General features: G+C 38.4%; 2 protein-coding genes across 9 annotated transcripts; both read left to right on the forward strand.

Annotated features, from left to right (window-relative positions):
- The first annotated feature begins 6,046 nt into the window (after window positions 1–6,046).
- senp2 (SUMO specific peptidase 2) lies at window positions 6,047–14,363 on the forward strand. Of its 3 annotated transcripts, none has more exons than XM_062440223.1 (17): window positions 6,047–6,347; window positions 7,998–8,059; window positions 8,175–8,287; window positions 8,639–8,705; window positions 8,853–8,934; window positions 9,025–9,187; window positions 9,514–9,620; window positions 9,725–9,807; window positions 10,079–10,127; window positions 10,212–10,284; window positions 11,198–11,371; window positions 11,476–11,607; window positions 12,228–12,455; window positions 12,668–12,747; window positions 12,875–12,959; window positions 13,054–13,149; window positions 13,252–14,363. In XM_062440223.1, the coding sequence occupies exons 1-17, from the start codon at window positions 6,175–6,177 to the stop codon at window positions 13,312–13,314; spliced, it is 1,830 nt and encodes a 609-aa protein (XP_062296207.1). In that variant the 5' UTR covers window positions 6,047–6,174; the 3' UTR covers window positions 13,315–14,363. The 3 variants fall into 3 exon arrangements, with proteins under 3 accessions (XP_062296207.1, XP_062296209.1, XP_062296208.1); XM_062440225.1 differs by having other exon boundaries at window positions 13,057–13,149; XM_062440224.1 differs by having other exon boundaries at window positions 11,201–11,371.
- A 1,183-nt stretch (window positions 14,364–15,546) lies between these two features.
- Window positions 15,547–23,037, forward strand: tra2b (transformer 2 beta homolog). Of its 6 annotated transcripts, none has more exons than XM_062440076.1 (8): window positions 15,547–18,745; window positions 19,101–19,274; window positions 19,370–19,529; window positions 20,144–20,332; window positions 20,716–20,831; window positions 20,928–21,047; window positions 22,130–22,200; window positions 22,355–23,037. In XM_062440076.1, exons 2-8 carry the CDS (start codon window positions 19,102–19,104, stop codon window positions 22,363–22,365), a joined length of 840 nt encoding a protein of 279 aa, XP_062296060.1. In that variant the 5' UTR covers window positions 15,547–18,745; window position 19,101; the 3' UTR covers window positions 22,366–23,037. The 6 variants fall into 6 exon arrangements, with proteins under 6 accessions (XP_062296060.1, XP_062296061.1, XP_062296059.1 ...); XM_062440077.1 differs by having other exon boundaries at window positions 15,547–18,697; window positions 19,135–19,274; XM_062440075.1 differs by having other exon boundaries at window positions 15,547–15,685; window positions 18,450–19,274.
- Window positions 23,038–24,461: the final 1,424 nt, after the last annotated feature.

Consider the following 24,461-nt stretch of genomic DNA (forward strand, 5'->3'; position numbering starts at 1 on the left):
ATGACCGAGTCTGATAGAGTAGGAGTAGGAAGAGCAGAGGAGAGGCAGTGTTGGTTAGACTTAAATTACACGTAGTTGAACTACATAGCTTAACTACAATTTGCTGTAACTTGCTGGTAGTTAAACTACATTCATATGTTGTGCTGCGTCAAGTATTTCAACTACTTTTTGGGTCATTTTTTGTAGTTTAAAAATTTAAAAATTGTCAATTTACAAACTACAATTTTGGTCAATAACATGAAATATTTTTGTTGGCATGGACGCCTTTATTTAGCAGCGTATATGGCATGTGCTCTAACCACTCGACCACCTGCACATGAAATATTTTTTATAAAAAAAAGACCTATATAATATAAATGTTATTTTAAATAAAAAAAATTAAAAAAGGCATGAATCATGTCATGACATGCCAACATTGTTGTTCAAGACACACCGATCTAGAATATGTCTGCCTCTTTGGGTTTTTTATTACATTTTTTGTAGACTGATTTACATTTCTGATTTACATGTGGGTATTGGGGTAGGATTGGGTAAGCGTATTCCGTCACTTCCTGTTACCGTCTGTGTTACTGTTTACTGTTAGCGCATTAAGTGTAGTCTGTTTGCAGTTTTGGAGGCGAGGCTTAGTGAGTTAGAAACGCGGCTCCGCACCAAGGATAGCCAGTTAGCTCCAGTTATTAGCCAGGCCCCAGTAACCGGTGCGAGCCGTCCTGCAGCCAGTGTTAGCATAACTGCTAATCCCCCGGTAGTTCTCAAGCAGCTGGGAAACCAGGGCAGGTGGGTGACTACTCGAAGGAAGCATAGCCCCAAACAGAAGCCCACGGTTCACCACCAACCACTTCATGTTTCAAACAGATTCTCCCCACTCAGCAACACACCTGCTGAGAAACAGACTCTGATCATTGGTAGCTCCATAGTCAGAAACGTGAAATTAGCGACACCAGGGACCATAGTCAAATGTATTCCTGGGGCCAGAGCGGGCGACATAGAGTCAACTTTAAAACTGCTGGCTAAGGATAAACATAGATACAGTAAGATTATCATTCATGCCGGTGGAAATGACACCCGATTACGCCAATCGGAGGTCACTAAAATTAATGTTGAGTCGGTGTGTACATTTGCTAAAACAATGTCGGACTCCGTAGTTTTCTCTGGGCCCCTGCCTAATTTGATTAGAGATGACATGTATAGCCGCATGTCATCATTTAACCGCTGGTTGTCGAGGTGGTGTCCAGATAATGATGTGGGCTTCGTTGATAATTGGCAAACTTTTTGGGGAAGACCTGGTCTGATTAGGAGAGACGGCATACATCCCACTTTGGATGGAGCTGCTCTCATATCTAGAAATATGGCCGAATTCATTGACCCAAATCCATGACAACCCAGAGTCCAGACCAGGAGACAGAACTGCAGTCTTACACGCTTCTCTGTGCTTCCACTAGAGCAGTTACCCACCCAATTACATATAGAGACTTTGTCTGTCCCCCGACCTCCTAAACCAATTAAAACAGCTTTTAATAGAAGAGCGATACATAAAAACCTGACCAAAATTGACCTGACCACTCCAGTAATGGACCATCAAAATAAGAGAGTTAAATGTGGACTCTTAAACACTAGATCTCTCTCCTCTAAAGGTGTATTAATCAATGATATAATATCAGATCATCATATTGACTTATTCTGTCTTACTGAAACCTGGCTGCGTCAGGATGAATATGTCAGTCTAAATGAATCCACTCCCCCCAGTCATATCAATACCCATATCCCTCGAGACACTGGCCGAGGAGGTGGAGTTGCAGCCATTTTTAACTCAGACCTAACAATCAACCCTAGACCTAAACTTAATTATAAATCATTTGAAAGTCTTGTTCTCAGCCTTTCTCACCCAGCCTGGAAAACTTTACAGCCTGTCTTATTTGTTGTAATCTACCGTCCTCCTGGCCCGTACGCCCAATTTTTATCTGACTTCTCAGAGCTTTTATCAAATTTAGTCCTTAGCACTGATAAAATAATTATAGTAGGTGACTTTAACATTCATGTGGATGTTGAGAATGATAGCCTTAACACTGCATTTATTGCATTATTAGATTCAATTGGCTTCTCTCAAATGTGAATGAGCCAACTCACTGTTACAACCACACCCTCGACCTTGTTCTGACATATGGTATTGAACTTGAACATTTAATAGTTTTCCCTCATAACCCTTCTTTATCAGACCACTACTTAATAACATTTGAATTTTTATTACTGGACTATACACCATTGGACAGACATGTTCTGACTAGATGTCTGTCTGATGGTGCTGTCACTAAATTTAAAGAAAAAATTCCATCAATGTTGAGCTCAATGCCATGTATCAATACAACAGAGATGACTTATTCTGATTTCAGTTCCCCCGAGATTGACCGTATTGTTGATAGCGCTGCAGACTTACTGAGAACAACTCTGGACTCCATCGCTCCTTTAAAAAAGAAGGTAATTAAACAACAGAAAACAGCTCCTTGGTATAATTAAAACAAATTTTACGAAAACTAGAAAGAATATGGCGCTCCACTAAATCAGAAGAATCTCACCTAACCTGGCAAGACAGTCTTAAAACATATAAGAAGGCCCTCCGTAACACCAGAGCTGCCTACTACTCATCACTAATAGAGGAGAATAAAAATAGTCCAAGGTTTCTTTTCAGTACTTTGGCTAAACTGACAAAGAGTCATAACACTACTGATCCATGTATTCCTTTAACTCTCAGTAGTGATGACTTCATGAGTTTCTTTAATGATAAAATCTTAACTATTAAGGACACAATTAATCACCTCCTGCCCTCAATACACACTGATTCATCCTCTAACATAGGAAACTCAGAAACTGCTGTTAAACCTGATATTTATCTAGACTGTTTCTCTCCAGTCGACCTTATAGAATTAACCTCAATGATCACTTCCTCCAAACCATCAACCTGTCTCTTAGACCCGATTCCAACTAGGCTGCTTAAGGAAGTCTTTCCCTCTGTTAGTACTTCCTTATTAGATATGATCAATCTGTCTTTAGTGACAGGATATGTACCACTGTCCTTTAAAGTAGCTGTCATTAAACCACTTCTTAAGAAGCCAACTCTTGACTCAGAGGTTTTAGCCAACTATAGGCCCATATCTAACCTCCCCTTCCTCTCTAAGATCCTCGAGAAAGCAGTTGCTAATCAGCTGTGTAACTTTCTAAATAATAACAGCTTATTTGAGGATTTTCAGTCTGGATTTAGAGCTCATCATAGTACAGAAACTGCACTGGTAAAAGTTACAAATGACCTCTTAACTTCATCAGATAATGGACTTCTCTCTGTCCTCGTCCTGTTAGATCTTAGTGCTGCCTTCGATACTATTGATCATCAAATCCTGTTAAAGAGACTTGAACATTTAATTGGTATTAAAGGAACAGCATTAAATTGGTTTAAATCCTATTTGTCAGATAGATTTCAGTTTGTAAATGTTAATGATAAATCCTCCATTCAAACAAAAGTAAAACACAGTGTTCCTCAGGGTTCAGTGCTTGGACCAATACTATTCTCCTTATATATGCTTCCTTTAGGAAACATTATTCAGAAACACTCAATAAATTTTCATTGTTATGCAGATGACACTCAATTATATCTATCAATAAAGCCTAATGAAATCAACCAGTTAACTAAACTACAAACATGTATCAAGGACATAAAGGCCTGGATGACCTGTAACTTCCTGCTGTTAAACTCAGAAAAAACTGAAGTTATTGTGCTTGGCCCTAAACACCTCAGAAACACATTATCCAATGATATAACTACTCTGGATGGCATTACTTTGGCCTCCAGTACTACTGTAAGGAACCTAGGAGTTATATTTGACCAGGATCTGTCCTTTAATTCCCACATAAAACAAATTTCAAGGTCTGCCTATTTTCATCTGCGTAACATTTCAAAAATCAGACATATTCTGTCTCAAAATGATGCTGAAAAACTAATCCATGCATTTGTTACTTCAAGGCTGGATTATTGTAATTCGTTATTATCAGGCTGTCCTAATAAATCTTTAAAGACTCTCCAACTGGTCCAGAATGCAGCTGCACGCGTTCTGACAAAAACTAGAAAGAGAGATCACATTACTCCTATTTTAGCTTCATTGCATTGGCTTCCCATAAAATCAAGAATAGAATTTAAAATCCTTCTCCTCACTTTTAAAGCTCTTAATGGTCAGGCTCCATCATACCTTAAAGAGCTTATAGTACCTTAAGTACCTACTAGAACACTGCGCTCCCAGAACGCAGGCCTACTTGTGGTACCTAGTATCTCTAAAAGTAGAATGGGAGGCAGAGCCTTCAGTTATCAGGCTCCTCTCCCGTGGAACCATCTCCCAGATTCGGTCCGGAGGGCAGACACCCTCTCTACTTTTAAGAGTAGGCTTAAAACTTTCCTTTTTGATAAAGCTTATAGTTAGCCAGCTCCTAGTTTATGCTGCTATAGGCTTAGACTGCCGGGGGACTCCTACCTCCATGATGCACTGAGCTCCTCTCTCCTCCTCTCTCTCTCTCTATCCATCCATCTATATCCAATAACATTCATGTACTATTAATGCATTCAGTAACCTACACTTCTTCCCCGGAGTTGTCTGTGCTTTCTCGTCTCACAGGCAATCTGGGCCTGTAGACGTCCGGATGACAGATCCCAGTCCCGGACCTTCTAGCTTCAATGTTTATTTTCTATGTGCTTCTCTCTCTCTCCTATTCTTGCTCTCTCTCCCCTCTACCCCAACCGGTCGAGGCAGATGGCCGCCCACTTTGAGCCTGGTTCTGCCTGAGGTTTCTTCCTGTTAAAAGGGAGTTTTTTTTCTTGCCATTGTCGCTAAGTGCTTGCTCATGTGGGAATGTTGGGTCTCTTTAAAATTAAAACCTAAAGAGTTCGGTTTAGAACCTGCTCTATGTGTAAAGTGAGATAACTTTGTTGTGATTTGGCGCTATACAAATAAAGATTGATTGATTGATTGATAAGATTTTCATTTTCTCTTTATATTACCCAACATGTCTATGGTGAACCTACAGTATGTTGACCAACATGTCAGCTTTTTTTCTTTAAAAAAATAAAACTGAGTTGAGAGGCATATTTCTGCTGGCATGTGAATTTTTTGTAGGCTATTATATTTAGTTTCATATAGACCACATGTTGATTTATTTAACGCTGAGTTAAATGAGTATAATGAGTATAAGTAGTTGCTAAAGCTACTTTTTTTAGCTGTAGTTTTACAAACTACATTTCTCCAGGGGTAGTTTGTTCAAACTACTGTCAGGCTGAACTACATGTAGTTTTACAAGGTATGCTTGCAAAGTAGCTTCCCCAACACTGAGGAGAGGAGAGGAAGAGAAGAGGAGAGGAAGAGCAAGGGAAAATGAGAAATCCGGGTGCGTGGGGGCCCATCTAAGATTATCTCTTCCCGGGCCCAGGCAAGACTGTCAGCTGGCCTGGTTATGAATATTTATAATCCAGGTCTGTGTCCAGTGTTTCTGTCCTCTGTCTTCTTAAACTGGTCTCTGTAGTAAGTGACCTGTAGTAGGTGGGATATTGACCCCTGTTATGTAACACAGTTGTTATCTGAGCAGGTTCAGCCTAGCCAATGATATTCTGATCTGCCGCTGACGCTTTTTAGCTTCTTGCCAGGGTTGGTTCGTTTCTCATATGCTTACACACCGCTTGTGACATCTTAGTTCCATCCAGTTGTACTTTAGAACTCCGCCCGCTCCGCTTTACGCAGACGTACAAAACGTTCGTACATCGTGAAACATCAACACTGAATGACGCACATCCTAGAGATAGCAGCGCGCCACACTTTTCCCCCCTAGGATGGCAACGTCATGACACGCCCTATTCTGCTCCTGATTGGCTATCCTGACGTTCTTACCCTAATTCTAGCCAATCCCAAACCGCATTCCAAAACCTAACCAACCAATCAGAGACAGGGATGGGCGGGTCACGATTTCGCCATCCTAGGAAAAAAAAGAAAAGACTTGGCCAGCAACGCAATCAGTGGTGCTAACGCTAAGCTAAGATAGCGGCAGGCTGTGTGTCGTAGATCCGTCGTCTGACGCCGTATATGCGGTGAAATCGTCCTGGCCCGTGTAGAAGACCTCGTTACAATATTCTCGTATTTGTCTGGGATGTATGGATGGATAGTTGACGGAATATCCTCGCTGTTTGAGCCCGTGACGGGGCAAAAGCCCACCGAGTGGCCCGGGAAAGGTAACATTAGCGAGGACATACCCACGGTACCTGAAGCGAAGGTACTGCCGGAGGAGAGCAGCAGCAGACCGGCTAAAAGAAACTACCAGAGGTTAGTGGCTCAATATGACGGCTAGTTTCTGTAAAAATATACACGTATGTGTTTCCAATGATGCTTCGTGTCTTTACCATCATACTCGTCTGGTTTGGTCACCAGGAAATCAATGGTTGGAGATTAAAAGTATTTCTAATAAAGCCAAATAACATTAAAACTAGTTATCTGAAATAAAGACTGATCTTATTTTATCTTAAATATCCTCTATTGTTTATCTTAATATTGGTGCGAGCTTGCTTAAATGCTCATTTTGCCACACAAGGCTGCATTGCAATCAAATACTCAAATCTCCTGAGCTCACCTTAAAATTTAAAGTCCACACTTATCGTCTGTGTTTTAGATTAAAGGACAGGTTCACTGTTTTTTTGTTTTTTTTTATGAACTGTGTCTTAAAACAATAGTCAGGTGCCCATATGAACACAGAGGTTTTCTTTGCTGTAATCATTCCTCCTGTCCATGCTGGATATTAAAAGATCCCCTTCAAATGTGCCAAGTGATGGGGCCAAAATCCACAGTGTGTCCACACAGTAATTTTGTGCAAAAATGCATTAAAAAGTTCATGTGAAGTTTATATGAGGCTTCAGCAGTCTGACTTAGTCATATCAAGTGGTTATCTGCCACATTTACAGTATTTTTAGCATCAAATTCCCTCTGTGTTTCCCTTTGAGCTGCCGTGAAAGTATAGTAATTAAAAGAGGGACTATGACACTAAAAAGACTGTAACATTGAAAGATATCAACTTGATTTGAGTCATCTGGACAACTGATCATTCATATTAGCTTCAGATTAACTTTAAAATACATTTTTGCACAGAAGGAGGCTTGTGGATTTTGTCCCTTATCACTTACATTAAAAGTGCAAATAAAAAACCTATTTCACTGTTCATTCGGACACCTGACTGTTGTTTTAAGACAGACTTGAGAAGTTGTGAACCTGTCCTTTAACACCAGTTTGCTAATATTGTTAAGGCACTAATAGTCAGCTCAGATAAATTACATATATTATCATAATCTTTCAGGTTATTATGTACACCTAGTTGATACTAATGCCGTCTAATAGAACAGCTGTGTTGTATTTCTGCCTCCATGAAGAATATAATGTTCAGTTTTTGTTAAAACTGTTTCTGTTGATTATAATTATTGTATTTAATGCTGCTATCTGCATACACAAGACACAAATCCTCAACTTAATTACATTCTTTTGTGTTTTTTTTATTGCATCTTCTTTCTCTCCTCCTTGTGTGACTATGTTTGTTTCCTGTATACACTTCAATACTGTTTATTGACCGACCGAAATAAATCGATACCAAGTAGTATCGAAATGTTGATATCGAAACTGATACTGAGCAGTGTTTATAAAAGTGAGGTTAGACTAAATTTACAGACCACTAAAACACCTCACTCAGCAACATTAGAAACTATTGCCTCCAAAATGACTGAATCAGAAGTTTATGTACAACATCAACAAGAACTGGGTATTATTACCTTCATGTATTCGACTGTACTAGTTTTAGCCGGCTGTAAATTAACAGTAAACCAAACATATCGTCACATTGTTGTTTTTACAGCATTGAGTTAAGAATACTGACATTTAATACTGTTTGTATCACCTATCTCAAATCTTGTTTTGTTGTTTTTTCCGTCACAGTGTTGATGTTGCAGACAGCTTTGGTCAGAGTGAACAGGTGGCAGTGAAAAGACGGAGACGGGGTTTGTCAACCAAAGATAAAACCTTTTTTTTTAAAAGATTGATTTTTAATTCCAAAAATCTCCCACAAATGAATATAATGATGATGGTGTTTAAATGTGGTCTCCTGTGTGTCAGATGTAGTTATAAGTTTTGTGAAGAAGACTGTGGCCGGTGTAGCGCGTCTGCTCAGGTTGCGGAATCGACTGACGCCCAGCTGTGAGAAGCACAGACAATATGAAGAGACACAGGTTAGTGCTCCGACTCCATCAGACCCATAAATTATATACTAAAACTAACCTATGAAAACAGATGTGGAAATTGTCAATTAGCCAATGTAAAACAACCCTGACAATTTTAAAAGTTATTTGTGAGGCAAGACACCAAATATAGATTATTAGTTGATGATTAGATAATTAGTATTAGTTGTATTTTATTTGGTCAGACTCCCAAATGTAAAATTGAATGTGACTGGAGAGGCAAAACCTGATGCCACATACAGTGTTACTGTAAGTTCATCTTGATGTTCCGACTGTCTGATTTACCACTTCGGATTTTTATTTTTACCTCTCAAATTACTTGCACCTCCTCTGTTGATCCAGCCTGTCACTCTGATGGGAATAGATGAGCTCCACACCTCCTGGCAGAGCTGCACTGAGTGGAGAATGGGTCAGTAAGAGCCGCTATTATTCCACCAAATGATCTGCTGACTCATTTTATCGTCACTTTGTCTCATTCACACGCTCTACTTTGTATGTTGTTGGTGTTATCATGCTAATCCTTCCTCGTCATTGTGTTGATTTTATTCTTCCACAGATAAACCAGTGGGTGGAGTAAATGAAAGGGCGGGTAAGAATCCTTTTCAGAGCTCCTCACCTCCTCTAATGAGGAAATACAGGCAAGTAACCAGATATTTGAGTTTGACTTTATTCACTCAATTCTTTTGACAAAGCTCCCTTTGTAATTTTCATTATGTCTTTGAATACAGTGGGACGGCGCTTCCTGACAGGGGGAAAGACAGGGAGAGGAGAGGCTCCCTCCAGCTGATGCCCTCCAGGCCGGCTCTGAGGGTAGGAACCCCGAACCCTGACCCAAACTGCAATAGCTTTGGACACAACCGCTGCTACAAGCCCAGTCTTACTGTGGAAGAGGTAAAATATCGTTTGGCTTAAGGAATGTATTTATACAACTGCTCTTTATAATCCCATATCAGTAGTGCAATATGATTTAGAACATTTTCTTCCCAATGTATCAAGCTTAATTATGAAGTGTGCCTGCAACATACAGGAAAGCCATCTTCTCTCACTGAAATTACACATCAGCCTAAGCAGCAGAAACCTAGACTCACTGAAAATGTAGAAATCACAATAAAAGTAAAAAAAAAAAAAGACATTAGCTCATTTACTTCTTATTATTCTTTAAAGCTTTGCACCACGTAGTTGTGTCAGTCATCATGTGTTTGGGTTTTATCTTTTAGGCCATAAAACAGAACGATAAAGAACACTACAGGCGGCTGCTGGAGATGGTGACGGAGAAGTACAGCAAAAGCCAACCCCTCCCTTTTAACCAAACCAAACCACAAGAGTGAGTATAACCTGTTTTATACGTGAAGATATTTTTTGAAAATCAATTGAGCGACATTATTGAGCTGATCAGTCCTCTGCGATCCTTTCTCTTTTTGATTCCAGTGAGTCACTGTTGCAGAGTGAACACAAAGCAACTGCTTCAGGAAAAGCTTTGGAATCGTTGCCCAGGAAGACAGGATACACGGGTAAAATGCCTATAATCCTTACTTACCTCCAATAAAACTGATGGAATCTGTAAAAGTATATATATTTTAACACCTTTTGGCTGTTTTAAGTGATGGTTTAATTGATTTTAAACTATTTCTTGAAAAAACAGATCAATTTTCTCACAACACAGATTCAGTTTGTTCAAAGTTTATATATAAATACAAACAAGTATATTCAATATTGCAGCAAACAAGCCCCTACGAATCTGTCATTGAACATGTTGGACTGATATTTGTCTCTGTTGCACAGCTGCCCCGAGTGTGTTTACATGGAGAAATGCATCAGCACCTAAAGACAGGTTGGTATATTTGTGTGTGTATGCTGATGAATTCTAATTATTTGTGTTTTTATCTATTATAACACCTGAATGATTTTTCTGCAGGTGGGGTGGTTTGACTTTCAGCAAGACGTTCAATGGAGCCTTCGAAGACACACAGCATGTGAGATGTGCAAAGGTAGCTCTTTCTCTCGCTCTCTCCTGACATCTTGACTCATTACATAGAGCTGGGTACCAATTTGGCTTTCCCAAATCGATCTGACTCTGTTTCCCGATATCCCCATTCAGTTTGATTGCTGATTCGATATTTGAGATATTTTAGTCATAATATCAGTTTAGCTTGGATATGAAATAGATTCTCAGAGAACCAATGCAGTAAACTGTACAAGGAACTCTCTCCCTGGTTGTATTACTAAAAAATATTAATGTATGTAGGTATTGTATGTGTATGTTAAGAATTGACCTCAAAGGAGTTACAATAATGTACTTTTTATTTAACATGAACACACTACAGCTGTCAACACAATATATTGTGACTGTAGGAGCCATATATTTGATTTCATTGAGTGGTAGTGCTCCTCCCAAGCACTAGGGGGAGCACGGTAAAAGGCCGGCTGGGCACGGATAAAAAGGTCAAGCCAATCAAGCCAGGTGTGTGCTGATGGTGAGGAAAAAGTTTTTGACTGTGCTCAGGAGCAAAGGGCTGTTTTCTGTTTTTATTTATTATTTGTTTATGTAAATAAACCTGCGTACACATCAGACAAATCCGATCCATTAGCCTCCAGTAGTGCTAAAAGTACAGGGCATAGTCACTACAGTGACTCTACAGACTCTACAGTTAGGGTTAGGTTATTATTGAGTGAACAGGTAACTGCTTTCTCTGCTTTTCATCTAAACTACAATTTTAGATATCTGTATTCATTTCGGATTTAAAAGATTTTATGAATTCATATTAGGAAATTCGAATGAAGATCAATTAGAATTAAAAAAAAAAAAAAACCTACTTCTTTTTAAGCCCAGCCCTGTCATTACGCTATAATTATGGATAGAAAAGTAAATTAATAATTACAGTAATGTAACCTGTTTCGCAGCAGAAACCGACAGCAGACTTGGACCTTTCTACAGAAGTAGCTACTCGCCTAAATTTAGTGGACAGAGAGACTTCTGCTGTCAGCCTGCTGGACGCACACTCTGCACACCCTGCACACACCGCACACACCGCCCACGTCAGACACAGCGATGAGGACATACCTCGACTCACCAAGGTGAGATTCAAACTTGCAGCAATTACATGTAGTTTTATAATGTTAAAGGAGGCATGAATACAGTTTTTTTTCTTGAATGTATTTTTTGGTCTGTGTGTGTGTAGGAAATGGCCATGGAGGTGAGTGGCGCTCTGGCTCAGAGTGATCCCAACCTTGTTTTAAGTGCCGCTTTCAAACTACGCATTACACAGAGAGACCTGGGCACACTGCAGGAAGGCGGATGGCTCAATGATGAGGTATGGGTGTAGCAAGAGAAGACAGCTTGGAGAAATCAATATCTGTAATGTTGATTTGTGACATTATTTTTTTATTAGATAGATACATATTCAAGGACATACTGTAGTGTACTGTATGTAGCTCAACAACAAGATGAACTTCAAGAAAACAGCAAACCCTGATACTGATTATTAGATTGCATCTTTATCTGTACTTAATATTCCTGATAGATTTTTGCCAAAACCAGAGAAAATGCAGAAGTGTTGTTACCCTTTTGACGATCAAATAGTTTCTCTATGCGATGTGTGAGTGTTTGCCAATGGTAGAAGCTACTGCACCCGGTACTATGGAAACAAAAGTTTGTTGCATGACCTTTCTCAAATTATCGCAGCAAAATGTCGTCGATATAACTGTGATGTTGAGTTCATGTGAACTTTGTACAGAAAACTGAGGGGCCAGTATATAACCACATACAATATATCACTGCTATATGCAAAGTGTCAGTACTTTAAAGTCAAATTATTAAAGAATTTTCTATGTTTTCTCACTAAAAGACAAAGGCAACAAAACAATGTTCTTCTAGTGATGTTAACATCTTATTGTGAATGTGTGAACCATGTCTACTTTTTAACACCTCCAGGTGATGAACTTCTACCTTTCCCTGGTGATGGAGCGGTGCTCCAGCCAAGCAACAGGATTAAGAGTCTACTCGTTCAGCACCTTCTTCTTCCCCAAGCTGCGAGGTGGAGGAGGAGGTGGGCAGACTGGAGGACACGCTGCGGTGAAGCGCTGGACCAAGGCTGTCGATCTCTTCCTCTATGATCTTATTCTTGTTCCTCTGCATCTGGGCGTCCACTGGGCAATGGCTGTGAGTCAGAACACTGAGAACAGTGACTGTTTATGTTCCTCATTTCTTCCCGAGTCATATTCCTCCCTTAAGTTGGTCATTCTTGCAAATGTTTTGCTGTTGATTGATGTCAAAGAATCTTAATTACATCCAGTATGAGTCAGTGTAAATTTGAATATTCTATAAGGCGATTACATTTTAACTTTTTGTCTTCTCGCTCTGTCTTTTTCCAGGTTATAGATTTTAAATCAAAGACAGTAAAATCGTACGACTCGATGGGCCAGAGACATGATGACATCTGTAGTCTTTTACTGTGAGTCCTCACTGAGTTCTTCAGCTTCAGTTATCTAATCATTTTGAATGGTTTTCCATACAATGCCTTTTTTTTTCTTTTCTTTTTTTTCTTTAAATTAAAGTGACTTTATTATGCTCGTTTTTAGACTCTACCTTAAGGAGGAGCACAAAGCAAAGAAAGGCAGAGAGCTTGACAGTGCCAAATGGACTGTTAGTAGCATGTGGGCCACCGTAAGTCAAAGTGGGATGAGTGATGCACCATTTAATTAAATATTTTAATTTACACTTTGAGATTAATGTGCTATACACTGTGCATTTCTTACAGGAGATTCCACAGCAGAGAAATGGCAGCGACTGTGGTGTTTTTGCCTGTAAATACGCAGACTATATTGCAAAAGAAAGGCCTCTCACCTTCAAACAGGTATATACAGTATGTTCACTGAATGCTGTTTTTTTTCTACATAGGTTTTTTTTTAAAACACAAAAAAAAAACCTTAAAATAAACGTGCCTCTTCCTCTACAGTGCCACATGCCTCTCTTCCGGAAGTTAATGATTTGGGAAATCCTCAATCAGGAGCTGCTATAAAGAATCACAAACAATCTCCTGTCTGATACGCGTCTAACAACAGAGACTTTCTCAACGGGAGCAACGTCTGTGTACAATGACGACACAGTGAGGAAGAAGAAAAGGACGGGCCAAAGAAATGGACTTTACTGACTGAAACAAAACAGTCTGGAGAAATCAAACACCAGTCTTAAGATTTGATTATGTCCCTGTTGCTGACAGGGACGTATTAACATTTTGTAATCTCTGAATTGTAATTGAATTTACATTATTGGGATGTAAGAAGTGTATGTTTTACACAAGCTTTGGCACTACTGACTGAATGGCTTTTTGTTTTTTATTGACTTTGGATTGTTAGTTTGCAGTACTGCCTGAAGTGCCTTCAGCATTTGACACTGAGTTCAGCTTTTTGTCTAATTTGGCAAATTATTTAGCCACATATAAGTAAAAGTCAGTTCTGAGGAGCTTGTCTCAGAATTTGCTGACCCTTTGTTTCTTTTTCTTATTTAAATAATTTGGCTGCGCTGTGATCAACAGAGTGGACAACAACTAACTGCAACACTATTGAAACTCAATCTATCAATACAGACAATGAAAGATAAAATACCTCCTCTCCAGACCTCTTCCAGACAAAATAATGCACGGTTGAGCGCTTGTAATATGTTTGTCTTGCTATTATTTATGACTTGACTGAATGAGAAAGTGTTTTGGGAGTGCGTGTAGTGTATAGTGTTTGCCTCCATGAGTGGAGTACTAATAGTTGTTTCCCCGATATGTTACATAAGTTGCTGTTAGGTCTGTGAATCTTCTTCATGAACGTACTGAGGCTATTTAGGGCTATTACACTTACTTACAGTATAGCATACTGCATAGAAAACTACTGTACACACATGCATGTTTGAGTTCATGCTTTAAAATGTGATTTTTTTTTTTTCCTGTAATAAAGTATTCCTTTTCTAAATTTGAATTTTATACACATGAATGACTCGTGCAGAGCTGCTAGAGGGGTTTGTCTAGAGCTGGATGATTAGATTATTTTTACCTGCAAAAATGCTCAATGCAACTTTTTTCAAGATACATCAGTATGACACATTTTAAACAGCAATGATGTGACATTTTTCTTAAATGTTTGCTGCTACTTTAATTATTTAAACCCTCTTTGGTAGGAGGACATGGATCATCATGTGAACTAGGAAGCTATAACTATAAATCAATTTTGGTTTTGGTTAGGTCATTTGGTTATGTATATAGCCTGCACTGACTGTATATTACACTCAACAGTCTTTCATTCTTTTTCACTGATAAATTAAAGCACTCCTCAAGGCATGCATTGTAACAAAATGATTACATCTACCCAAGCTTAAAAAAGGATGTATATCCTTAAGGCTTGCCATAATGCAATACTGACATTTTGGCTCAAAATCTGGCTCTCATGTGCTTTCATAGCTCTACACAAAGTTGGTAAATGCAATTAATGAATCCATGAGAATCATGAAGAGTCATGAGGTGGAAGAAGTACACAGATCCTTTACTGAAGTCAAAGGACCAATACAGCTATGTAAAAAATCCCACTGAAGTAATGTTAATTAAGTTAATTAAGTAATGTTATATTGCACAATTCTCTTTTTAAGGTTTTGGACTTGGGCTTTTGAACTTTTTTGGACTTTTGATTTTTGGTGAAATATTGGATAATTTCAACATTTCTTGAAATGAAACCTTGTGAGAAATTTAGAGGGAAAAGTCACTATTTGGTGGAGCTGTTAACTCAAAGATATCTGAAATATGACCCCAACTACACACTGCTTTTTGTAAGACGGCAAAAGACAAAAAAGGTTGAAAACCACTGTTTCCAAAAGTTTGTTATATTATCCTTTGTGTCTAAAGTAAAGTATAAAGCTGTAAAATAAATGTAGTGGAGTAGAAAGGAGAATATCTCTCTGAAATGTAGTGGAAATATAAAGTAGCATTAAATGGAAATACTCAAGTACCTCAAAATTAAACTTAAGTATTATTGTTGAATAAAAGTAGTTATATGTACAGTTACTCAAATATTGCTGTATTTTCAATACATTGATTAATATTGTTATTTTTTCTTAAACATGTTACGCCATTTATTTGCTTTTCTGTCAAAATAAAAGTTTTAGTCGATGTTTATGAGTTATTTTGAGACCATGCTTTTATTGTGACAGATGAAACCGGAATAGGACAGCGTCTTCTTCTGTAGCTGCCAGACGTTTCCATCGGTAACAGCAGCCCAGAGCGGTCCGGTCTGCTCTGTGCTAAATCCCCGTCGTTTAAGTCAGTTTAAGGCGTTTTTTTTTTTTTAAACACACATTGGCTGACTAGTTAATTATTTAATATGAGCGACAACGAGAAAGATTTCAGGGAGCAGGTGAGTTGCGATTAGCTGTAGAATGAGAGAATAATATTTTTTTGTAAAAGACGATACGCTTGCTAACGTTAGCTCGCTTAGCTTAGCTGTTAGTCTCGTTTGCAGGTCTCGTAATGGCAGCAAGTTTGTCCTCACACATGATTTAAGACATTATCATATTATTATAAGGCTAACCGTAGAGTTTTGTGTGTGTTTGCGAGTAATAAATCTTATAAGATATTTAAAATGTTCATGCTGGTTGTAACATTAGTTGCGGCCTGCAGAGCACAGTAGTCTGTATGGTAACCCTAGATCTGTGAAGGATCTCGCGAGAGTCACTTTATTTTTATTTTAATGCTCTTTCCATAACTCTAACCAAATCTTTATGCTTAAAATCTAACCGGACCGCAACCATTACATTATCATATCAGTAGTCATATATATATAATTTTCGGTGTCAAACTATGCGCACATATCTCGCGGGTAATTCTCATATGTACGGTTACCGTTTAGATACAGCCCAGCAGCTGGGAGATGAGGCCGAGGCTGCACCACGCTACTTTAATTTTTACCACTAAATTTGTCCCAAAAAGCGTTAATGTTAGCCGTTGAAATATCGTCTAACTGGTTAATATTAATCTGTATTGACCGCTAGTCGATAGTCACCTTCAACTTTTGTATCGGTAGCGTTAAAGGACAGGTTCACACAGCTGTGTTTTTTTCTCAAGTGTGTCTTAAAACAACAATCACGTGTCCATGTGAGCAGTGAAAGAGGTTCTCATTGCTGTAATCATTCCCTCATGTTCATACTGGCTATTAAAAAGATCCCCTTTAAATGTGTTTCAGTTCAAAATCTGATGTAATTTTGGGCCAAAATGCTTTATCTGAACCTGTTATGAGGCATATCATATTCCCTCTGTGTTTCCATGTTGAGCTGCAGTGGAAGTATAGTAACAAAAAGAGGGGATTTGGCACTAATATTGAAAGATTTTGACTAATTTGGAGCTTCATATTTAGCTTCAGATAAACTTTTAAATACATTTTTACACATGAAGGAGGCCCTGTCACTCACATCTTCTCATGGCCTAATGGGATATTTAATAAGGCCTGACCCATACTGGATTTTTGGAATTGCCAATACTAATATTGGGGAGTAAAATAAATCTGATATCGATATAATGGCCGATAACACCTTTTACAAAGATTACATATCTTTGTCACACGCATTTTAAAACCACATTTGAGAGATTAAGACTTTTTTTTGGTAATGATCCCTCAAATGTGGTTTTAAAATGCTTACAAAGATATAAAATAGGGGCCATGATATTTTACATTATAAGTTGGCATATATGACATATCTTTGTCACAAGCGTTTGAAAACCACATTTGATGAGATAAAATGTCATCAAAACAATCACAAAACAATGTGAGTTTATATATAAATAAACTCACATTGTTTTGCAATGATCCTTCAAAAGTGGATTTAAAACGCTTGTGACAAAGATATGTAACGGAGGCCGTGATATTTTACACTTTAACAAACTTTAATGAACAAAATTGAATTAAAAAAAGCAGAATAAAAAAAAACATGCATATATTAAACTTATTTTTAAAAAATAAGGTCACATTTACATTAGGGATGCACCGAAAATTCGGCCACCGAAAATCTCAAAAGCGCATTTTCGTTTTTCGGCCGAAATACTTTTATCACCGAAACAACACGGCCGAAACAGCTAACTAAAGAGATCAGTTCCTCTGATGCATCTGTAGCAGACGTTATTCCTTTAATTGCAGCACTAAAGTGTAGTACACTCTTAGAGTCTGTGAGCACACGTTTCACTGAGATCTATTTGGATCCTCTGCACTTCATCGCGACTGTACTTGATCCGCGTTATGAAGATCATTACCAGGATGTGGGATTAAAGCAGCGTGCACGAGAAATGATCCGGGCCGCGATGGATGCGGAGAACCCGCTTAGAGACAGAGAAGCGCACAGCACAGTAGAAGGTGTGTGTGTTTGTGTGACTATAAATGCAGCGCGTGTGAGAGTAAAGCGTGCTTATAGCTCTGTGTTGCTGCTTATTAGACCGATTCCGATCACAACCCTCCATCAAGTGTAACACTAAGTGTTATTTTTAACTTAATTTTATATTGTGCATTGTTGTAATGTCATTGCTAAATAAATATTTTCATACTTTTGTAATTGATTTATTCTTTGAATTGCAATGCCTTGATTTTAGTGAGGTTAGTACACAGTCATAGCCATAAATGCAATGGTACTAATAATTGGCATAATAATTTCTTTCGGTTTTCGGCCTTGGTTTCCTCATTTTCGGTTTTCAGTTTCGGCCAAGAATTTTCATTTCGGTGCATCCCTAATTTACATAATATACTGCCTATATAAAGTTTAATATCGGCACATTGTACAATATATTCACTGATACATACGTGTCATAAGGTCAATATCTGTCAAGCTCTGATTTTAATGGTCAGTATAATCAGGAGGAGTGATTATAGAAAGAAGCTTATTTCAGTGTTCATTTGGGCAGTTGAGTATTATTTTAGGACAGACTTGGAAAAATTGTGAATGCATCCTTTAACCCTATATTTCTAGTTTAGGACCAAATCAAGACGTATAACATACATGCTATAATAACATGTTAACGTATGTTCTGCTAATGTTGTTTTTCCTGGTTTTTTGCTGTTGTTTTTTCTTTTTTTGTACCTTTTTTGGTTTTTCACAGAAACCAACATGCCTTATCACCCTTGTTTGTTCTTTGTTAAGGTTGAGGTTGGAAGAAAGAAAAAACGCGGGAAGACGTTTCAGATGTGAAGTTGTTAATGTTTGAAGCTGATGGTGTTGATGCATGCTAATGTATTGGAGATGCTGAAAAGAAGCGGTCAAGATCTGTCCCCACTACTACTACTACTAGAGTTGTAAATGGCAGATGATGATAAATTGGGGGAAGAGGAGGAGGAGAAAGAAGTCATAATGTCAAACAGAAGAAAGAAGAAATGAAGGGTTGTTTTGAAGTAATGAAGTTAAAGAAGTTATGAAGTTAAGATCAGAAGTTTACCAGGGTATGAGTAATTTCCTAACAGCCTGCTATGTTATCACTCTTTCATCCTGTTTCTTTCTCTAAAGCATGCTTGATTTTTTTTCCTCTCTGTATCAGATACATCAGGTCAATCCCTTTACACCTTTTTAGATTATTTATGTTTTTAATCTGCATTTCAGCTAAATTACTTAAATCCTTCTTTAATTGTTTGTTATGTATGACCTATTCTTTATAAGGAAAATTCCTAAATCTTTTCTTTCAAACCTGCTAAATGCCTAAAATGTGAATTCCTTCTGAAAGGGGAATGTAGAGGGTGAACGCAGTCACCCCCTGGCCCTTTTTTTTATTCTTGTTAATTGACGCACACTTGTCTGCAGAATGGGTTTGAACTCAGTGTCTTGGTCTGTCCAGGACTCGAGGCCTGGCTCGAGGAGCGCCTCCCCTCGGGGCTCGGTGAAATCCACCAGCCGCTCGCCAGCACGCTCCAAAGATGGCTCCCGCCGTTCCAGGTCCAGATCTCGTTCTCGATCCAGGTCCAAATCCAAATCCAGGTAAGATTAGTTGTTTTTTTAAAAAGCTGTAGCGCGACACCAGTAAATGACAGATTCAGAATTGGGTTCATGATGAGATCGCGTTGTCTCCGCAGGTCCCGTTCTCATCGAAGCTCGCGCAGGCACTATTCGCGCTCTCGCTCCCGCTCCCACCGACGCCGCTCCAGGAGCCGATCTCGTAGCTGGGAGTACCGCCGGCGTAGGAGCCACAGCCGGTCCCCTATGTCGAACCGCCGTAGACACATCGGCAACAGGGTATGTAGTGCTTCTAATATATGCTTAGTTTGGGTTTTCCAATAGACCTCAGGGTATGTGAATTTAGTAGTTTAGGAGTGGGTGTTTAATCTAAAAAAAAGTTTCCTGTTTAAGACTAACATATAGCAACATTTTATTATAACCTTGTAAAACACTGAAAAGTACTAAAGTGAATTTCATAATATTTGCTGCTGTCTCAGCTGTTACACCCCACCATATATACCCTGAAGCTTGAGTTATTCTTTAGAAGCACATGAATATTAGAAGCACTACATACCCTCTTGCCGATGTGTCTGCGGCGGTTCGACATGGGGGACCGGCCGTAGTTAGGATTTTTTGGAGGTGCACGTCAGGCTACCTCGTTCCGACGGAGAAGCATAAATCAAGCTTAAAAGCTGCACTGTTTTTACACTTGCATTTAATGATAAGGAAAAAAAAAAAACAATAGATAATATGTACATGTTTTCATGATTAACCTATTTTTTTTTTTAAATGTTCACAGATTTGCTACACTCCTCATGTCTGTTGCTTATTACCAAGAAAGATCTACAGCAGTGTTGTGGCAGATCACATGCTCTGCATTTTATACTCTTCCTCCTCTCTGACCCCCACAGGCCAACCCCGACCCCAACACCTGCCTCGGTGTGTTTGGGCTGAGTCTGTACACCACCGAGAGGGATCTGAGGGAGGTCTTCTCTAAATACGGCCCTTTGGCTGACGTCAACATTGTGTACGACCAGCAGTCGCGCCGCTCAAGAGGTTTCGCTTTCGTCTACTTTGAAAATTACGAGGACTCCAAGGAGGTAAGGAGGAAAAGAGGGTGACATGACATAAAAGGGACATTGGTTTGAAGTCTTTGTTATACATTAAAGGACAAAGCAAAGGATGAAGAAGTGCAGAATGCAAGAGAAATTTATTAGTGTAGCACATTTCAACAACAAGGCAATTCAAAGTGCTTTATTTAAACATAAAATGCATCAGGACAGAATATAAAAGCAAAGCATGGCAAAATAAAAATAAATGTAAACATTTTAAATTAAGCTAATAAAAAGAGTAAGACTGATTAAAAACAGGAGAAAGTTACTGTGCAGTGTAAACTCTAAAATTTCGATTTAATAAAAAGCTGAGCAAACAGAAAAGAAGTTCTGTCATCTTCTTCTTGGATAACAGTTTGTGTCTCCTTCAGGCCAAGGAGCGCGCTAACGGGATGGAGCTCGACGGACGCAGGATTCGAGTGGATTTCTCTATCACCAAACGGGCCCACACCCCGACTCCTGGGATCTACATGGGACGACCCACATAGTGAGTGTCTCTACACCAGGCAGATGTTTGTCATTAGCAGCAGGCTGTGGTTTCTTCTGAGGTGTCGCTTAACTTGAATCCTGCGTCTGTTTTTAGCGGCGGCGGTTCATCGCGGCGTGTCTCGAGGGACTACGACAGGGGCTACGAAAGAGGCTACGACAGAGGTTACGAACGTGACTATGATCGGTATGAAGACCGGGAGTACCGATCATACAGGTCATTTTTAGTCTATTTGACCGTCAATAGAACTGCAGATAATACTTTAATAATTACATTTTCTGCTGATTAGAATGAATCTAGTAAACATGTAAGAATATTTTACTTATTTTATACTTTTGAAATTCACTTTTTCAAAAGCGCAAAAGTAAATATGACTGAAATTAAATCCGTGTAAAGTCAATTCATTGATTTACTTCTAAACACATTATACATGTTGGAAAATGGTTACAGAAAACATGTGAAAAGGCGGATAACTATGCAGTAGTGAATTGTGGAGATATAGCTTTAAACTGTTTCTCACTCTCATTTTTCCTGATTTTCTGAGCCTGCAAACAACGGCTACACCGTGACTTAGTGGTATGCCCGCGTGACCTTGGCCCCTCCCCTACTATATAAGACCCCAAGTCCGCTCTCCTTAGTGGTTAACCTGCCTAGTGGCGAATTATTGTTACTACATCTAACACTACTACTACTATAGTCTACAGTTTGCCAGTTAGCTGAGTTAGCAGCAGAAAGCTCTCAGACGTAGCGTCCATGTTTCGGGTAGATGTGGTGATTTTAATTGACAGGTGACACTTTTTAGGGGGCGGGGTTTCAGCGAACTCGGCAAACACGCCCACAGCATTTGGGAGCAGAGACAGAGGCTGATTTTACACAACTTAGATAGATAGATAGATAGATAGATAGATAGATAGATGTAAACTTTATTGATCCCCTTGGGGATTAGGCTTTGAAGCCTAATTTCATATATTTGGCAGGTTTTTTTTAATGATTCAAATTTGGCAGGGTGGTTAACAACACACTTTTCTGTGGTATGTCAAACTCAGAACACATATTTATTCTTACTTTACACAGACTTTAAAGATGCATGTTCAATTGATAATCTGAGTCCTTACCGTGTGTAATTTTTTTTTTGAGTTTTATTTACACAGATTATTTACTGTTTAAGCATTTTATTTGATTTATTTTTATCACTTTATGCTGCTGCTTTTTGTCCCCCACTGTACTGCTTGTCAATTTGGATTTCTTCCAAGGTGGATCAATAAAGGTGCATCTCATTGTATCTTTTCACCCTACAGACGCAGATCCCCGTCTCCTTACTACAGCAGAGGATACCGCTCTCGATCCCGATCACGATCCTACTCACCACGTATGTTTAAACCATGTTTCTAACGTTCAGAAGCACAGAATACAATTTTGACTTGATTACAGTTTGAATTAGATGTATATTTTATCACTTAAACAGTTCAGATTATCCACAAATACGAACTTAATCTCTCATCCTGTCTTTTTTTTCTCCACAGGTCACTACTGAGCTGTAATAGAGTCAAAGAGAGAGATTCAGTGTTATTGTTTGGATGCTTGTTTCTTTTTATGTTTTTTTGCCCAGATAATTATACAATCAGAAAGCAGCCTAAGTGCATACCTCCTCCAAAGGCCTCACAGCGCTCTTAAATTTGCTTTAATGTAATAAAGATTGCTTACACAAATTTTTTGAAGCGGCATGATTAAAAACATTTTGTGGCGGGTTAAATCGTCACTACATTTGTAGGGAAGAATCATGATAATTGTTTCAGTGGAGATGGACAATATTCCTGATATGTGTCTACAACTGATCACTTCTTCATTGGCTCCAGCCCTAACTTTTCACCTCGCTTTAATTGAAATTTGTGAAGTAGTTTTTGCCTATTGTGACAAGCATGAATGGAAATACGACCAGTTTTGGCAGTGGTACTTAAACGGGGCTGGTTTGTGTATCCGTGGCTTGACCGACTGGTGTTTATATAAGCAGGTTTTTTTCTGTGACAGTCGTTTAAAACATTTCTCTTTTTCCTGTTTGTATGTAGCCGGTCGCTGTGTGAAGCCGGCAAGACCTTAGTTTGCTCTCGGATATGTTTTAAATACCATGTTTCTTTTTAATTTTGTCTTATCGGTGCAAAGTACTTTTTTCGGTTGTTGTATATAAGCAATAAAAAAATGACTTGTTCTTGGTTTATGCTGTCTTGTTTAGTAATGGTATTGGATGGTTACGGGATCGCCCATTAAACATTTGTTTTTCACATGATTTTTTTTTCCTTGACATAAATTTCAAAATATCAGGTTTCATGAAAGCATCTTTTTCAATATTAAAGTGATCTTTCATCCCTGTAGCCCTCTGAAGAACTTGTGTTGTCTCAGATTTGGCTTTGTTGATTAAGATCCTCTACAGAACTTAGCATTTTCAGAACTCCATGAGGTTTATAATAAAATTCATCAGACACTAAATTGATGTTGGGTGGCTTGTAAAATATTCTGGGAGTAAAAATCCTGGACAAGTTGGATATATAGTAAAATAATGTCCAAGATGCCCGTGAAGTATCTAATTCTGAATTTAATGTTCAATAGAATAGTTTATTTTCTCAAAACAGCAATATAAAAGTTGGTTGCAGCTGAAAGTGAAAGATAAGATATTCCTTTATTAGTCCCACACTAGGGGAAGTTTAACTTATTGCAGCAGCAAGTGGATTGCAAAAATAAAAGACCATCAATCGAAAGAACAATAAATAAATCCACAATAAATCAAACAATAGTAATGAAAAATAGTAATGTAAAAGTGAAATAAAGATATACATATATATATACATAAAGACCACCTCCATTTAAAAATGTGTTTTGCCCTTTACTCAGATGTTTAAGCTTCACTGTGCAGAATGATGCATGTGCAGAGGTTGACACTAAAAGGCTGTTTTCATATTAATCTGCTGAAAGGGGGGAACGTTTCTCTCCTCAATGAAAGTCTGAGGTTAACACAGGCATGATTTTTGACATCACAGCTAAATTGCAAGCCAATCATGGTCCGGTGTACAACTTGGACGAGTGTGATGTGGAAACTTAAAGCATTAACTGCATACACTGAGAATGTACTTTTAAGTCAAATAGTAGGCATCTTGTGTTAAAGGACATGTTCAGAATTTTTCCAAGTGTCAGTCAGGTATCCATATGAACACAGAAAGAGGTTTTCTTCTTGTTCATATTAGCTATTAAACAATCCCCTTCAAATGCACTTGCAATGAAAAAACAATGACACTGGTTGTGTTTGTGTTTTTTAACGAACCTTTATCAAAACCCTACGAAAAGACAGCAAAGTAAACTGTTACAAAATATAAATCAGTAGAGTCTCAAATATTAAAGCCTAAAAGACCAGAAACTACAATAAAAAAATCAAAATCAAATGAGTCTGTAAACACTTAAACTAAAAATGCTTTATTGAACAATTCATTTACTAATAAGTCAACTATGATATTAAAAACCTGGGCATGTATCTGAATAAGAGAAAACATACAAAAAAATACAATAGACATAAACTAAAAACATAGGAGAATAGTTTAAAAGACATTAACATAAATCGTTCTTCAATTGAAATTAAAGGTT

This window comes from Scomber scombrus, chromosome 19 (genome assembly GCF_963691925.1).
Source record: "Scomber scombrus chromosome 19, fScoSco1.1, whole genome shotgun sequence".
Taxonomy (NCBI): domain Eukaryota; kingdom Metazoa; phylum Chordata; class Actinopteri; order Scombriformes; family Scombridae; genus Scomber; species Scomber scombrus.

Excerpts from the sequence above, each read along its gene's own strand:
- tra2b (XM_062440076.1), top strand. The coding sequence starts at position 19,102 with ATGGGTTTGAACTCAGTGTCTTGGTCTGTCCAGGACTCGAGGCCTGGC. Across the intron at positions 19,530-20,143 it reads GTAGACACATCGGCAACAGG|GCCAACCCCGACCCCAACAC; the intron begins GTATGTAGTGCT and ends TGACCCCCACAG. Across the intron at positions 21,048-22,129 it reads CGGGAGTACCGATCATACAG|ACGCAGATCCCCGTCTCCTT; the intron begins GTCATTTTTAGT and ends TTCACCCTACAG.
- senp2 (XM_062440223.1), top strand. The coding sequence starts at position 6,175 with ATGTATGGATGGATAGTTGACGGAATATCCTCGCTGTTTGAGCCCGTG. Across the intron at positions 8,288-8,638 it reads GACAATATGAAGAGACACAG|CCTGTCACTCTGATGGGAAT; the intron begins GTTAGTGCTCCG and ends CTGTTGATCCAG. Across the intron at positions 13,150-13,251 it reads GGCCTCTCACCTTCAAACAG|TGCCACATGCCTCTCTTCCG; the intron begins GTATATACAGTA and ends CTTCCTCTACAG.